The 16,454-nt window shown below is 46.6% G+C and overlaps 1 protein-coding gene across 1 annotated transcript in view; it reads left to right on the forward strand.

The window, feature by feature from the left end:
- The first annotated feature begins 433 nt into the window (after window positions 1–433).
- Window positions 434–16,454, forward strand: part of LOC119465799 (ras-like GTP-binding protein Rho1) — a 29,480-nt gene continuing 13,459 nt past the window's right edge. The window contains exon 1 of the mRNA XM_037726257.2: window positions 434–2,363. Coding sequence (XP_037582185.1) covers window positions 2,324–2,363 — 40 coding nt within the window. The 5' untranslated portion in view covers window positions 434–2,323. The remainder of the gene's footprint in view (window positions 2,364–16,454) is intronic.

Consider the following 16,454-nt stretch of genomic DNA (forward strand, 5'->3'; position numbering starts at 1 on the left):
GAACCGTCAACGATACGCATTTTTAGAGGAAAAGAACCTCGCAACGCCCGTCACAACGTTTATTTAAAGGAGTTCCATCGCGATGTCACTCGGAACAATAGGCCAGCCGCACATGCCAGGCTCTATAAAACTCCGCCATCTGCCCGGCCCAGCGTCATATAGCTCCCTCTAGAACGCATGTGATACATAGGCGCGTGTTTGTATGTATGCACGTATACGTGATGAGAGAGGGAGAGAGGCAGAAAATAACGTTTCTTGTTCTTCTTTCCTTCTAAGCACGAGTTTACGGCGCAGAAGATTTCATTGTCTTTCCGCCTCGCCCGAAGAACGGTGCGACACACAGGCTCACATTAGGAGGAGGGAAGGTATATTACGTGTCTTCCTCTCTCACGGTTCACGGGGATTCCGAAGTAGACTGCGTGTAATGACTGTAATATACACAGAAGTAGCTAGCTAAGCGGTCGACTGGAAGAAAAAGGAAAAGAAAAATAGAAAGAATAACGGGGTATTCTGCCACGGCTGCTTATTCCACGCCGTCTGACTCTATCCCCCCTGTCGTACACTTGTTGGCGCTATTTGCTACGTGCGAGCGGGGACGCGTGGAGGAGCTTGGAGGAAGCGCTCGGTGTGCGCACAGCCCGAGACGACCACCGCTACGCGTGCAGAAAAGCGGCGAGGGAGAAGCGTACGCGCTGGTGGTCGGGCCTTGTAGTACGTGCGACGATTTCAAGCAGCTCCGGCAAGTGTTTGTGAGGCTATAGCTCTAGGGCTGGCCTGCTGCCGACGCCGCTGCGATCGCTGCCTGTGCTACGGACGGCGACGCCCCGTCGCTATAGCGGCAGAGTGCAGAGAAGAGGTCAGCCAGCGGCAAGTGCGTCGTCGTTCGTTCGTTCGCTTCTCGCGGACGAGCGCGCGGTCGCGCCATGTGTGTGCGTTTGTGTGTGCTTGTGTGTACACGGCTGTGAGACGACTTCTATTCCCCACACCGACGCCGCACTTTTCTATCCGTCTGGTCGCCGTCTGGAGCTCGTGGAAGAGCTAAGCGGCGCAGGAAGCGCGTGATCGTCTGGAAGACCTTGGCGAACCATATTGCGCTGTGCGGTCGTGTGTAGTTGCGGTCCCGACAAATCTCGTCTGCTTGAAGCGGTCTTCTGGACGTCTTTCTGGGGCGTGCAACTCATCGCCCTTTTGCTGGATACGGCTAAACTGTCGGCCTTCGAGACGAGTGGAAAAAATCTGGAAACCGAGTGTAGAAGACGTGCGTGCGTGCTTTTGTGGAAGGTCGGAACATCCGTGTGTGTCTTGTGGGCGCTTGTGTAGTGGTTGGTTGTCGAGCAGCGATAAGCGCAGTTGTGACGCAGATCGTTCTTCTGTGACGTGTACGCGTGCTGGACTTCGACGGTCGCTGGACGGAAGACGTCGAACACGTAATGCCATAGGAACGAGATGTGCTTGGTTCCTGTACGTCTCGCTTCATCCTGGTCACCGGAGGTGTTTTCAAAGCTGTCTTCTCAAGATATGACGTCCTACTCGTGACTCGAAGCACGCCTGCGTCTCGCGGAGTGATCGCTTGCCGCGAGTGTCTGAAGTGATTAATTCTTCGGATTTCGCTGTTCACTAACACACAAACTCGGATTGCCAGTGGAATTGAACTCCAAAACCGAGTGACCTTCACTGCGGTGTCACCGTCAGTATAGTTCGTGACCTTCGTTGCGAAATTGGCCACTGCGCGCTGAGACAAGTCCGCGTACGCTGTCTGTGACGCGCTGTTGGCTGGCGTCGCCATCGTTTTTTGCCTTAGGCGGCCGGTAACCCGACGCTATATGGAATGACTAATGTGTTTACAAACTTTGGTTCCAGTTCCGCTCGTCAGGCCGCCCTGAGAGAATTTTAACCACACGTACGCGTCGGCTCTGGAAGGGCGTGGTAAAGTTTGTCGCCGCGTTTGTAGCCTGTGCCTTCGCATTCGCAACAGATTCGCCTTTTACAAATCACTCGCGTCGTATAGGTACGGGCAAAGTCGAAGGCCAAGAAACTCTACTTCTTTGTCTTTCCTTTGATGTCATAGGCGCAAGTGTTCCAAGGGCAACAATAGTCTGATATTTTCGCTTTACGCGGCCTAGTGCTGAACAGTTATCGTGTCATCGTGGCATCGTCGCAGTGTTTGACGGCCTTTCGCGCCGATTGTGGGAAAGGTGGATGGTAACAGCGCGCGGCTGTTGTTTTGTGTCAAACCTTTCGTCGTGTCGAAGAAGAACAGCATCCCGAAGGTTAAGGGACATCAACATCAACGACCAGCTGGGCATCAGCACCGCGGACCAACATGAAGACGCTGAGGCAGTGCATCTCGGCTTCATCAGAAGGTGAGACATATACGTTATTTCTATCTCGCGACACTGTGTGTTTTTGCTCTTTGCAAAGTGTCTCGGTTTGCGCGTTACGTTCGCGCTCCTTCACTCGAAATCAACGAGTCGCTGCATCCATTGTTATTTCAAACGGATGACAGGCTGAAAGAGTTTAAGGGGTCTTCGGCGCATATGCTCTTTCTGACAGCTTGAAGGTCGGTCGATGCAGAGAGAGAAAAATAAAGGACAGACGGTTGAAGGTTTTGGAAAAACATCATAGACGGCCTCCTTAAAAAAAAAAAAATATCGGGCAGAATGCATCCTTAGGATATGATTACGTTAATGCGATTAGCATTCGAGTAGTGATGGATATGTAATTTGGTGATGGGAAATTCATTCTTGGTAGATATTTTACAGATTACGTTTGTGTTCTGTAATTATATGGGAGCGTAAGTTGTCTGTCTGGGCACATTGCCAGTGACCCAAGTTGTCTACTAGATCTGACACAGCAGGTTTGTCTATTCGTGTACGTGCATACCCAGGGGTCTATATGTTGTCTGCTCGGCAAGACCGCAGCCAGCACATACCTTGTGGTCCAAGCTAGTAGAGTATACTTGGGTAACTGGAAATAGCGGCGTAACGAGGATGAATGGGTGTGTTGGTGGATAGATAGATAGATAGATAGATAGATAGATAGATAGATAGATAGATAGATAGATAGATAGATAGATAGATAGATAGATAGATAGATAGATAGATAGATAGATAGATAGATGCTGAAGCAGGCTAAGAAAGCTAATCGCATTAAATGGTGCTAAAGGGACAACGACAATCGGTCACTGCTGTATTTTGAAGAGAAAAAAAAACAGGTCACAACATTGAATGGCAATTGGTATTGGCTTGATTGGTTATTGGATGATTGGCAATTGGTATTGGATTGAAAAAAAAGAGATTATCATGCCACCTGCTTCTTGAATCATTTTGCATGCAATCCACACAGCGCGCGCGATAAAGAGTTGCGCGTATACACAAAGGTGTTGCGTCATTCGACACGTATATAACGATGACTGCCATGCAGTTCGTTCATATTGTTAACCAGGAAACCCGTATTGGGTGCCGGAACATCATAAAACTCTTACTCTTGCATTTTTTCTTCACCCATGTTCAACCAGACGAGCTTTCGTCCAGCCCTCGATTAGATTACTCTCGTATCTTAGTTGCAATGTGGAAAGCGTGATTCGACTTCGGTTTGTAAAGAATTCGGTATAGGACTCGAACTCGGAAGGCGTGTAGGTATACATGCCAGCCTTGACTAATTAGTGAAACATTTATCACTGTTCATTTCCTGTATGCAAAGTAGATAAGCGCTCTTGCAGGCTTTTTGAAGATGTGTACAGATCGGGCGTAATTGTCTAATTTTTTATCAATGCGTGGGTCACGAAAAGTTGATCTGCATATATTTGTCTGAATACACTAAAATGTTGTAATAAACGCGAGAAAAGCATAAAACTATAAGAAAATTTTCGAGCTTGCTTGCAATTATTTGTTTATAAGGAGGAATAGGCTATATTATAACTTTATCTTGGGCCTAATATGAAGCCTAAAGCTTGCACAAGAGACCCTACTTTTCCGACTTCCAGAGGGCGCAGAGAAATAACCAGATTTTCGAAAACAGGAGAATATAAGTTGTATATTGGGCACACGTTCCCTCCAATCAGCTTTAATATTAACGAAAATGAATCTTGGAGGCGCACGTCTCGCCTTAAACCGATTCCCAGAGCGCGTGGAATCCGATTTAGTTTTTTTTTTTCTTGATTTTGTTTTGCTTTTCTATGGCGGCAATAAAAGACGAGAGATGCGTGTTGCCGGTGAAACCCTATTTGAATACTTCTGCGCTTAGTGATTTGCGCTCGTATTAACGAAATACTTCGATCTGAAGCCGCGCAAAGGCTGTCAGACATAATAGTTTAACGTGGCGACTATTCAGTGAGAAACGTCATAGTGCAAGCTAACTGCCTTCAGCTGTGGCACTTGAAATTGTTAGCCTACATTTTATAGACGAAAAAAAAAAAAAGTTTCTTGGCAGGTTTATGATAATCTGAAGAATTGATACATCAAAGACAGCCAAGCTGGACAAGGTATAAAGGCTCTCCATCGACGCTTTTCAGCGGGAAAACGTCGTGGAGGGGGCTTCAAGACCCTTTCAATGCTTACACACAGATGTCCAAATATATCTGGTTAAGCCATAGAGTTTTTGCTTCTCTATGGTTAAGACCTCTGGAATAGCACAAGTTGGAACAGCTTATAAATATATAGAACCCTCCAGGAGGCACCAGTTTTACTGTGCAGTTAGAATGTCTGACTAATGAATGTTACTTCCAAGTACAACAATTAAGACGGCTACATACACGACGTGGACGCGCCGGGAACGTTCATTATATCTGAAACACATCAAGAACACCTACCGTACCTATAGTTAACAATGGGACAAAATAGTATATATTTTTGGAAGGATAACTTGGCTATCAAAAAATGCATGACTGGAAGATTCCCGGGGTCATGAACACACTGCGGCCACACCGCGGATGAAAAGGTCTATAACGGTCCTTCCTGGTATGAGCGGCTTGTCACAGTCTGCCGAAATACTTAGTTACGTCGTGAATTTCGACAGCCTCTGGTCAGAATCTGTACTCCGTTTCAGACATCAGGAGCAACGCTCTGGAAGCTACGCAAGAAGTTCGGTCACGGAAATGTATCGCTCCGCGCGTTCCTTCAATGCTTCGCTGCGCGTTCCGCCCATGCTTCGCTGCGCGCCAACGGCGTTCGCTCGCGCGAACATGCACGTGGGGCTCTCTGCGACGGACCGCAAATTTAAAAATGAAAGAAAGAAAGAAAGAAAGAAAGAAAGAAAGAAAGAAAGAAAGAAAGAAAGAAAGAAAGAAAGAAGAAAACCCATCGAACTATGTCCAAGTGAGAACGCAGCCACTGCAACAAGTCTCTATGTAACCTCCATAGCGTTGCACCTGATATCTGAAATTCCCTTCCTGTGTTTACAAACAGAGCTCCCCAAAGACTTCCGGTCAAGTGCTCTGCAACAAGATTATTAAATTTTATGCGTAACTGTGAGATGACCCGTTGGGCGAAATGCAGCTCCACTGACGTGAAACTTGGAGAGGTGCCAAGCATGCAGTGATGCACCGCTAATGGGTCCATACTGCCTTAAGCAATGGCTCGTAACCCCGTAAACGCGGCCTCCCCATTACGACGACAAAATAGAAGTGATATTCTACTCTGGAATGGTGAGCGGCAACGCAGCCAGCTGTGGAAGACGACGACGACCGCGGGAGTGCTCGGCACTAGCCGCTTGCTTACCGTGACGACGACGGCGAAGACGACAGGAGACGCCGACAGCCCGGGTGCATAAGGTGCTTCGCGCCTGAAACTTATAATAGCCTACAACTCTATAGAACTCTCCTACTGGCACCAGTTTTGCAGCAGAGTAAGAATTTTTGACAAGTGAGTTTTATTGCTAAGTACAACTAGAAAGCTGCATACTTTAGCTCGACGCATGGAGAACTTTCCTTATATTTGAACCAATCAGGAACATCTGCCTGTAATATATTACGAGACAAAATACTCTTTTTGCTTGACTAACTTGACAGTCGAAATCGCATGACCGGAAGTGTTCCGGGGCCTTGGATGCACTGCTGCCACTGAGCGGCTAAAAAGGAACTGCTTTATCGCAACAAGACAACGACATTGCATTCTAAACGAACCAGACACTCCGCCTAGCACGTTCGAATACCTTACGAGCACCAAAACGAGCAAATTGCGAAAAGACACGTTCGACATCCGTGACTTCACACTGACGTGCTGACAATCAGGTTTAGGCGCGAAATTCAGAATGAAGTTTGGCCTCCGTTTTCTCAGTAATCGACTTCTTCCCGCCAATCGAAATAAAATAGGGTTTTGAAAGAATATTCTACCCGTATTAAATGATTGACTGCTCCATTCTAGCGTTCCTCAAGAGGTGGGCTGCGACAGAAGCGACCGCCGACTGTATACATAACCACACGCAGTTATGCGTAAGGTAGCGCGTGGTTGCAGTGGGGTTGCTTTTTGCATTACAAATCTAACGCGTGCGTCATTCCTGACACCGCGACAAGTCGATCCCTCTCCAACCGCGGCGCTGCATAGCCACGCTACGGGATGTTAGAAGAGACGGCCCATTGTGTAATCCTATACCTTTACTCTATTCGTCGTGTCTATATATATATGTATATATAGGAGCGATGCTATAGTGTGTCATCGAGTCGTACGCGTCACGTGTACGTTTCCTGCAGTTGTGGAGTGGGTCCACACTTTGTCTCACTAATTCCGTTCAGTGCAGGGAATTCAACCGGGCAGTATATAACGACAACGGGCGGGATGATCGCTCGCCCATCGTGCGTTACTGATCATTCCGTGGAGCTGCGATTCAGTCGGCGTCGTGCGGAGGGCGATCATGAACGTATACATTAAAGGCGCCTATAATTCCGAGAGAGTGCAGAAGCGCGCAAACAAACAGGCACCGAATACCTAGACGCAACAAGCGCTTACTGAAACATGTTTGTTCAAACGAGGAATAAATATACAGGAAACAGAGCGAAGCAGAAAAAGAGGAGATTAACAAAGGAACAAGAAAAAAAAAAAAATACTGTCAGCCCTTCCACTGATGGAAGACCAGCGAAGCTGTACTATGGTGGGAATTATGTATTTCCAATTATGACTATTAGGATGTGATGGTGTAATTGGTTATTTGAACTATTAAGCAATGAGAAATATATATGATCCGGTGGTTTTAATTTATTTAGTGACCACAGGGATCATGGCCTTATGGTCGCTACGGTACACCGCCATAGTGTGTACTGCAAAGCTTGGCACGTCCGTCAGGTATTTCTCATCCTTGTGATGATTAACTATATCATCATTAGCTATGGCTCGAGCGTCGTCGTCTTCTTCCACAGCTGGCTCCGTTGCCGCCCATCATTCCAGTGTAGAATTTCACTTCTCTTCTGTCGTCGTAATCGGGAGGCCGCGTTTACGGGGGTATGAGCCGTTGCTTAAGGGGGTATGAGCCATTCATTGCTGGTCAGTTGTCAGTTGATCCTCCGGGTGTGGTAGGAGAAGGACGTGTTAACCTAAGTGCTAGGGGTTAACGCCATTGAAGCCACTTAACGGCAACATTAAGGTAGCCTAAAGTTTTTTTGTTATGTTTTGTTTTCTTATTAGAACGGCGGATGTATACGATTGGGTCAAACATCACATTGAGGAGCAACTGTAATTACAAATATAATTTCTGCTATTCCTAATATTGGGAGACCAATAACTTACTGAATTTGAGGAGGATTTTCCGTAGATAACGTACATGCGTGAGTTGTACGTCCATATCGCTATTACACAGAACACTGCGAGATTTTGTTCCTTGACGGCACGTGACCAAGGACAGCACGGCGGCGACGGCCGTGCCGTAGGCACGACTGCGCCTCGAGCGTCCCTATAATCGCTATCGCCCATAGAGTAAGCTGAGCTGTTGTAGTAAATTAACCTTGTTACCAGAAAAATTACGGCTGAACTCATCTGACGACGAGTTTCGACGGTAATGCGATTAGCATTCGAGCAACGTATACAGCGACACGCCGTATATTCCCGAAGTGACGTTTATTTGACAGTGGTCATTCTGAGACTTCCGTTGCTTCGGCCATATGCGACATACACCGGATATATCGTCCCACTTTGCTACGGCACTCGCTTGCCGAGGTCGCCCGTGATCATGAAGGCATGACGACGAATACCTGATGCCGACGCAGTGATGACGAGGGCACCTGTTCCTGTAATGCTCGCAAGCTCATCGACGCGTTATCATCACCTGATACACTCTAAGAAAAAAGGGAATAAAAAGGGCGTGAAGGTTACTCCTTTTGGGGAGCAATACCCGTGCCACACGGGCACAGAAAATGGCCTTGAGTTCCTGAATGACATTTTTTTTTTTTTCGGCGGAGCTGCCACACGTCCAAATTTAATGACATTTGACCCGATGCTGTCGATAACAGCGTCATCTGAAGTGAGCGATTTTAAAGTAATAATAAAAAGATAAACATGCATTTACAAGTATTATCTGCCTTCAAGGCTAGTGAAATGTAGAAATAAGCATACTATAGTGCCGCTAGCTTTAGTTTGCTGCTGTATTTTACAACGTTGCAACCAACCATAGCAACGTAAGCCATTGCAAGTCAAATCCGAAGCCCAAAATCATAAATTGGGAGGACGCTTCGCTTTTAAGAGTGGAACGCGATAGCATTCAAAGATCCCTGACTGCTACTCATGGTTCCCGACGACTGCAGCTCATGCAACCGTAATGGTTACTCCATGGCAAACACTGGCGAGGAACGCTATGCACGTAGGCGAGCTTTCTGGTGGAAACGCGGCCTCTAGCGTGGGCCGATCCCGGAGATAACGCACAACCGCGCCAAAGAAATTACATCATTTTCAGGTTTCCGTATTTGTTTCGCACTTTTAATATTTCAGTCTGAGAAGGAAGAAGAAGAAGAAATAAACTTTATTATAACGTGAAACGATGAATGTGGTTGGGGCCCTCAGTCCAGGGCCCCAATGGCTGCCGCCACCGCTCTTGCTCGTCGTATCAGGGCCAGCCTCAGTCTGAGAAGATTTAACGTAAAAGTCATGCGCTGTGGGTGTTTTGTTTCATGACATTTGTTCGTGGATTGTCATTCTCAAAATTCCGAGGAATAGCTTTGCCAAGAATGCAAAGCAAGGTATGAGCAACATTAATGATAGAATAGTGGCGGACGCCTTCGGTGACGAATTGCATTAAGGCGAATGCCATTTGATTTGCACGTGTGCCAGCACGCGAATGATATTAAATCTTAGGGCATTAGGAAGTTAATGCCATTTTCGGCGCCCGTGTGGCACGGGTATAAGTGCCTTACCATGCACAACAATTGGTTATTTTGGGAGTAACGGCGAGGGACGCACCGTTACTTCCCATGTATAGTTACTCCTTCGAGGACTAACAGCTGTTCATTTCCGATGCTCAAAGGAGCAACGGCCACTCTTCCAGATGCTCATCATAGAAGCAATTAATGATAATAGCCATTTATACGGTCATAAAAAAGACTATTGAGCGCGAAAGAAAAATTGAGCTATTGGGACTATTCAGTTCGAAAAACTAACTGCGCAGTTGGACTAACTGAGCAGTTGTTCTCGTTTTTCCTGGCACTTTTCTGTGCATGTTGTCTCCGACGTGGCGCTCCAAAATCTGGGGGAGTAGCAGTTTTCTCACAAAAGTTACCAGATGTTAGTTTCTCATTATAACTATGAATTATTGCTACTAGTTTAAACCTATGTTTCGTGCTTAATGTATGCATACTATTTGCACACTTGCCTGTTCCTTGTATAGGCACATATTGTATAAGGCCCTATATCATAACCATCGGAGATGGGTCTAAATTTTGGGTGCGCCCTTTTCTACGCACAGGGGAAATAAAAATTGAAGAAAAAAAAGAGTAAACTTTAGCGCAGTGTCTACGGGAACTGAAAGCATGGCTGTTCATCCGGAATGTAAAGATGGGGCAGTATACATAAATTAGCGTAAACTTCCTCCTTCATGCTTCAAACGGCTTCGTGGTCTTACAACATGATTTATTTTCAACATATTGCGTCGTAACAAACTCGACAATTCGCTATGATTACGCATGTGCGCAGAGACTATATTTTCCTTGATAGAAAACTACGAGAGGATGGGCATTTAGAAAGATAAAGCGTAATAAATAATATCGCGACGTTTGATGCTACAAGCCCGAAGATTAGACAAATTCACGTGCTGTACCCATCATTCCTGTGGGGGCTTAACGATTGGAGCGCCTGAATATCCCCTAGTGATTTTTGTGGGGAAACTATACGCTGTAGATGACGTGGCCTCTGAGATTGGTACAACAATGGTGCGATCTCGGCGCTCGCTTTGGTTTGTCGACACCCCATCGGCGTATACGCGGGACTTTGCTTCCAAAGTTATCTTCAGTCTCTAAAGTGTTGATGGGTGTTCAATGCGGCCGACACCCATTGTTATTTTGTGCGTTTCATTTTCTAGTTTTCTCTGCCTGCTTCTTGGGGCTGTTCATTAGAAGTGGATGCGGCTGGTACATATAGGCTTCAATTGCTTATCAAAGACGTGCGCAATAGACATTTCGACTGAGATTCAGCGCACGAAGTGAAACGGCGACCATAGGGATCAAGCGAAACAGCTCGGGAGAAGCTATCGAGAGAAGTCCCTGAATCCCTGTTATCGTGGGCGGGACAGACACGTCCAAGAGTCAGGCTGATGACTACCACATAAATCTCCAGTGCTTTGTTCAAACTAGGAGCTACTAGCCAATTGCTGTTAAGGAGACCGGAAGATTTTGTCGAATTACCCGAAAGAACGAATTAACAAACGTCGGCAAGACAAAAAAAATTGAAATAATCTTTATAACTTGAATTAGTCGAATATATATTTTTGCTTCTTGCTCTTGAAACGTGACTCACCCATGCAGCAAGCGGCGAAGAGCGTCGGTATGTTTAAACGTCTAAAAAGTTCGCCTAAACAGAAAGTTTCGTAGCGTTAGCTCAGCCTCAACATACCAGCCGCCCTCGGAGGCTCCAGGAGGGCTCTCTCGGCAACGTCGTATAAGCGTCGTTCTCGTCACTGCAGTATGCGCGGTCGATCACGTTACTGACAATGTCGTCGTCGTTCACTGGCCTTGCGCTGCAGACCTCAACGCTGTCGTCGGCGTCGACAAAATAGTCAAAGAGACGTCGCCCGCGGCAAAGCGCAAGTAATCGTCACTTCGAGTCGAATTAATCGTAGTGGCATGGTTTCGTATTCGAACTAAACGAGTATTTTGCTTCGTTAGCAATGCATGGTTTCTCCCTTGGACATTCTAGTGCGCTCGACATAACCGAAACGTCGAATTAACGAGAGTCGACTGTGCTTCAGTAAAGCACATATAACACTTTAACAATGCACACTCGAACTTCTGCCGCTTGGAAAGAGCGTTTGACGAGACTGAAAGCGCGTGAAATTCGCTGCACAGCTAAGCGATTATAAGAACCGAGAGGTCCGATTTTGCTTGTTAGGACCATATGAACGCAACAGACAATGAAGCCAAGGATAGAATACGGGTAATGGACGCGTTTTTTTTTTTTTAAGTTGACTCGTAGAAATAACAAGGAAAATAGAAATTAAAGTCCACTAAAACACAACTTCCCGCTCAGATGGGAGTCGAACCTACATCATCCGTATTACGCGTGCGGTGCTCTACCATTGAGCTATATCGTGTACCGCGGCGCGCTGATTTGGTCAAAGACTGATTTGGTCCAGACCGTTGTGTCGTCAATATAACGACGAAAACCAACCGCGAACTGCGTTTCGAATATCGCCAGACGACGTGAAAATCCAGTACGTATAGCACAAACGTGTTCACAGCCCCACCATGACTACAATAAATTTTCAACTGGGACGTGTTTATACATTCTACCATATCAAGCAATTTCTACGACATCAAACGTGAGGAGATGGTTTACTGTCTCCATGAACATGGGAGTACTTGTTTCGCCATCCAAGCGCGGTATTTAAAAAGAAATTAGGGCACATACCATCTCAGGATGTATGACTGTCGGCGTTATTGCGATTAGCATTGAAGAAATGTAGCGAGACACCGTGTTGTCCCCGCCGAAACACGTCATGTTACGGTATGAGGCATGTGTTGAAGCCGGACTCATATCTCCGCTCCCTTCTGGACACGCCGCGCGATCTGCTGGCGCGGCCACGAATTGCACGCTAGTTTGAATTCAGGCAAGGTTGCCTTCTATGACGAGGGTTAAATTGCGCCCAGCACCGCAGGAATATTAATATATATATATATATATATATATATATATATATATATATACTTTTGTCATTTCGAAGATGCGACACCTACGTACCCAGTGACTTTAGGTTGTCGTGAAAAACGGTTAGCTGTACAAATGGGCAAACCGCGGAAAGAGGGGTAAGTTCTCCCCCAAAAATGCTAATTGCGTTTACAGACTTGTTCCTTTCAGTTGCAATGTGCCAGTCGATAAATATAATAACCGGCTTGTAATGCGCTTCTGTACCCCGAGCTGCCTTTGGGTCTCGGGAGATTAGAAGAGTACTGTCGCATGTGTATTTTCAAAGTTGTAGTACCAACTGCAGCGTCGCACGCTGCTCGTCGTAAAACGACGATAATTACAAAATATAAAGGTTGGGAAAGTAGTTTAATTTCATACTAAAGCTGGTCTCGAAACGCCGGACCTGCAGCTAGTGTCAGCGGCATTTCCGTGACGTCATGACGAAATTTGCTGACGTCGTAGGAAGTACGGGTATTCTACTGAAACGTTCCGTATGCGGTTCAAATAGCTGCGAATGGTTTTCGTATATCATTCTTACGAAATATGTATGGGCTGCATATAAATTCTGTGTAATTTCCATAGCCTGGATCGTACAGAAAACAATGGAATTAATTAGTGGAGTGCATACGGAACATTTTAGTATGGGATAGTACAATGACGTGCTGACCATGAATACACACACACACACATACACACACACACACACACACACACACACACACACACACACACACATATATATATATATATATATATATATATATATATATATATATATATATATATATATATATATATATATATATATGGCAATTTCGGCCGCACAGCGAAACACTGACAGCGACATAAAGTGGAACGTTGCGCTTAGACTCTTCGGACGGTGTTCTAACCATATACGCGGTTGCGACGTGCAGAAGGAACAACGCCTTGTCAGCTACCAGGCGTCTCACAACGCTGGCGCACTGTGCGCTGGCGTAAGGTCCCTAGGTAAAACAAGCAAAGTTTTCAAGCATGAAATCATTTTAGCTCCTGTTGTCGGCGACCTGCAAGTGACCTTGAGCCAAAAGCCAGAGCCGTCATCCGGGCACTCAAACGAGAACACTCGCTCATCGTTGCGGGAACAACACGAGATATATCATCCGGGCAACTAGTCAAAAGTTCAGAAAAAAAAAAAGGTATCTGGCCTCCAACCCTTTGTACAGGATCGCATTACGTATACGCCAGATAATTCCCAAACAAGTTACAAAACATATTGCTCGTGATTTCTTCCTTATGTTTGTTCACAATATCACTCAAGCTGGAGCTTCTATAGTACGCTGAAGTTTTATTTGTCATTTCCGACAGCGATTGTCTGTGATCTTTTGAACGCCAGCGATCCGGATCGTGAGTCGTGAGCGGTCCCGCGCGACAACAAGAAAAAAGTATATAGCGACAGACGCTCAGCGCTCTGCACTGTTGGAATAAGAAAACCGGTTGAAGGCGGCGCCACCACAGGTAGCAAAATACGCCATATGGTAGCCATTTCATGCTTACATCTACTCTTGATTACGGGAGAGCCAGTATTTTTTTTCTATTATATATAAGGACCTTAGGCTGGCGTGGTTATAGGGGCGCCACCACGACGCCTGCGTGTTGTAGGCGTCGCATATCTCGGTGGTGCATGCATGAGATGAGACAGACTGGAAACCACCGTCTGCGTTGGTCAGTATACCCAGGTGAAATTTTAGATAACGTTATAGTTCGACGTTTACTGCCCGTCCTTGCGCTCAGAGCCTCAGACCAGTACATACACACAGCAGCTCAGCAGGAACATTAGTGCGCTATATGCACATCTAACTGATGATGATGATGATCATTTACTGGCATCCCCTTTGAGCGTTGTAGTGCACGTTAAAGAACCCCAGGTGGTCAAAATTAATGCGGAGCCCTCCACTACGGCGTTCCTCATAATCAGAACTGGTTTTGGCACGTAAAACCCCAGAAAGAAGAAACAGGGCGGTGACAAATAGTCACCTATAGCCTGCTTGAGTTAATCGGGTCTGTCCGCTTTTCATTCTATAGCATTTTTGTATAACTTCGCGTAAACTTTGCGTCGGGGCGAACGCCTCTAGCGGCGGCGAGCTCATTCACGTCAGGGATGCAGCCGCTCTGGTATATATCGTTGACAGTGCTATAGCTCGGTGGAGTGTGCCATAGAGTTTCATACAATTTCCTGCACCAGGAACTTGTGGTGCAGGAACAATTTCATGCACCACAAAAAAAAAAAAAAATGTGGCCTCTCAGAAACAATTCAAAAATATATGCAGTAAACCTTTGTCGGCAAACGTGGAATTCAATGAAGGGTTGCGTTGCATCCTGCTTACAACTCATATTTTTTTTCTCCGGAAGTCTACAAGAAGTCTGCAAGCTGCTCTTGTGAACTGTATGAAAGGTAATGTGAGGTACGTATCTGTCGCAATTTGTATATTCTCAAATTTGTAATGCAGAATGCGAGCATAGCACGGCTCTGTAAGAGGAAGAAGGTTTCTCCCAGAAGGGTTGCATCGGTGCCCTTATGATAGTGTCACCGACTTAAAAAAGCGTGCTTATTCCTGCTTGAGGAATGCGGTGGCCTGAAACCTCGACGCCAGCCATCGACACAACCTCTTTCACGTCGAGGACATAGCCTGCTTCGTAGAAGTCTTGGCCTTTTGTTACATTTCCAGTTCGAAAAAAAATATCTCTGTCACAAAACCTGTCATTATGGACAGGGAAGCACTGCTCGCGGTATCCTCACATTGGATTGCTACCATCCTACAGCGTGGCCCTATCACTCTCGACGCGGACGACAAGATCGCCACGAGTGGCGTTGTTTGCGAAGCGATGGTCGAGGCTCCTGGCGGATGCAGGGTGCCTGTATAATGGCGTGCGCACACCGGTCATGCCAGCAGCGAAAGTCAGAATGCTGGCCTGATTCCTCCACCAAGCCGAAGAGCGCAGCGTTCGTACGGCGAGCGTCGGCGTCCCTCGTAACCGAGCGAACGAGCACAGCGAATGATGAAAGAGCGAACGCGAAGGGCAGCGGGCGATGAAAGACGGTGATAGCGAAGAGAGTGCGAGGAGGGTGCAGGGGAACCATGAGGTGGAAAGCAGAGGAGGAGGGTACGGCGAAAGTGTGAGAAGAAAAGCGCAGTGCCGCGCAAGACGGGCTCTGCGGCGACGATGGCTACGAGATGGCGCCAGAGTAGCGTGCGTCGCCTGTTTACCGATGACGCCACCGATACCATATATGGAAACAAACCGATGCATGAGCAGAGGTCTGTCTGCGGCGGCTGTTGTGAATCGCGCCCAAGCGTCACCCGCAGCTGCCTCTCGCGATCTCCCGATTAGCGAGATAGTCGCGCCACACTTCGCTCCGTTTGCAACGTGACGCACGGGACAGAATGTCCGCGCCAGCCAATATCCTCTTCAGACCCGAACACATGCAACCATGCGATATAATCGCTCTTCAAGGTGGTTTTTATTGTCTACTGTTACGTTATGAACTCGAAAAACATGTAAAAATTTTAATACCACGGTTAGATTCCAAAAATTGCGTCTCCATGTACGTGGACATCTTCTCATCTCCTGATGTTCGCTAAGGTAAAAACTGCATTTCGTTGCTCAAACGCAGAGATGAAGGTGGAACTACGTGTAGTATACATTGTCATGTTCCTGGCGCGTCCGGCGTTTTCACGCGATCTCAGTGATTTCGAAGCGCACCTCAAGAATTTGCTTTCGGCCGTTTGGGATGACACAGAGGTCTAGATCAATTGAGTGTCAAATTGCTCGAAAGCGGATGACAAGAACATGAGTAAACCACACATGCGCCGTACTTCATACCCAGAATGAATATTTTGCGTAATCAATTCCGAGTAGATTTATGAAAAAATAGTGTAGAAGACGATGTGCAATACAAGGGGTCTTTGGAGGATATATCGCAAAATGAAAACACGTATAGAGCTGCGCTTGAAATTCACATTAGGGCTCGGCCGGAGTATACCGTAATAGTCGGTGACTTTTTTGCAGACGACCGCGCTCAGCGTCTCTGGTGGCCCTCTAACCCCATAGAGTTTTAAACCCTATGCTCTAACCCTTGCGTGTAAGCTGCGCATGCGCTGG

Source organism: Dermacentor silvarum, chromosome 10 (genome assembly GCF_013339745.2).
Source record: "Dermacentor silvarum isolate Dsil-2018 chromosome 10, BIME_Dsil_1.4, whole genome shotgun sequence".
Classification (NCBI taxonomy): Eukaryota; Metazoa; Arthropoda; class Arachnida; order Ixodida; family Ixodidae; genus Dermacentor; species Dermacentor silvarum.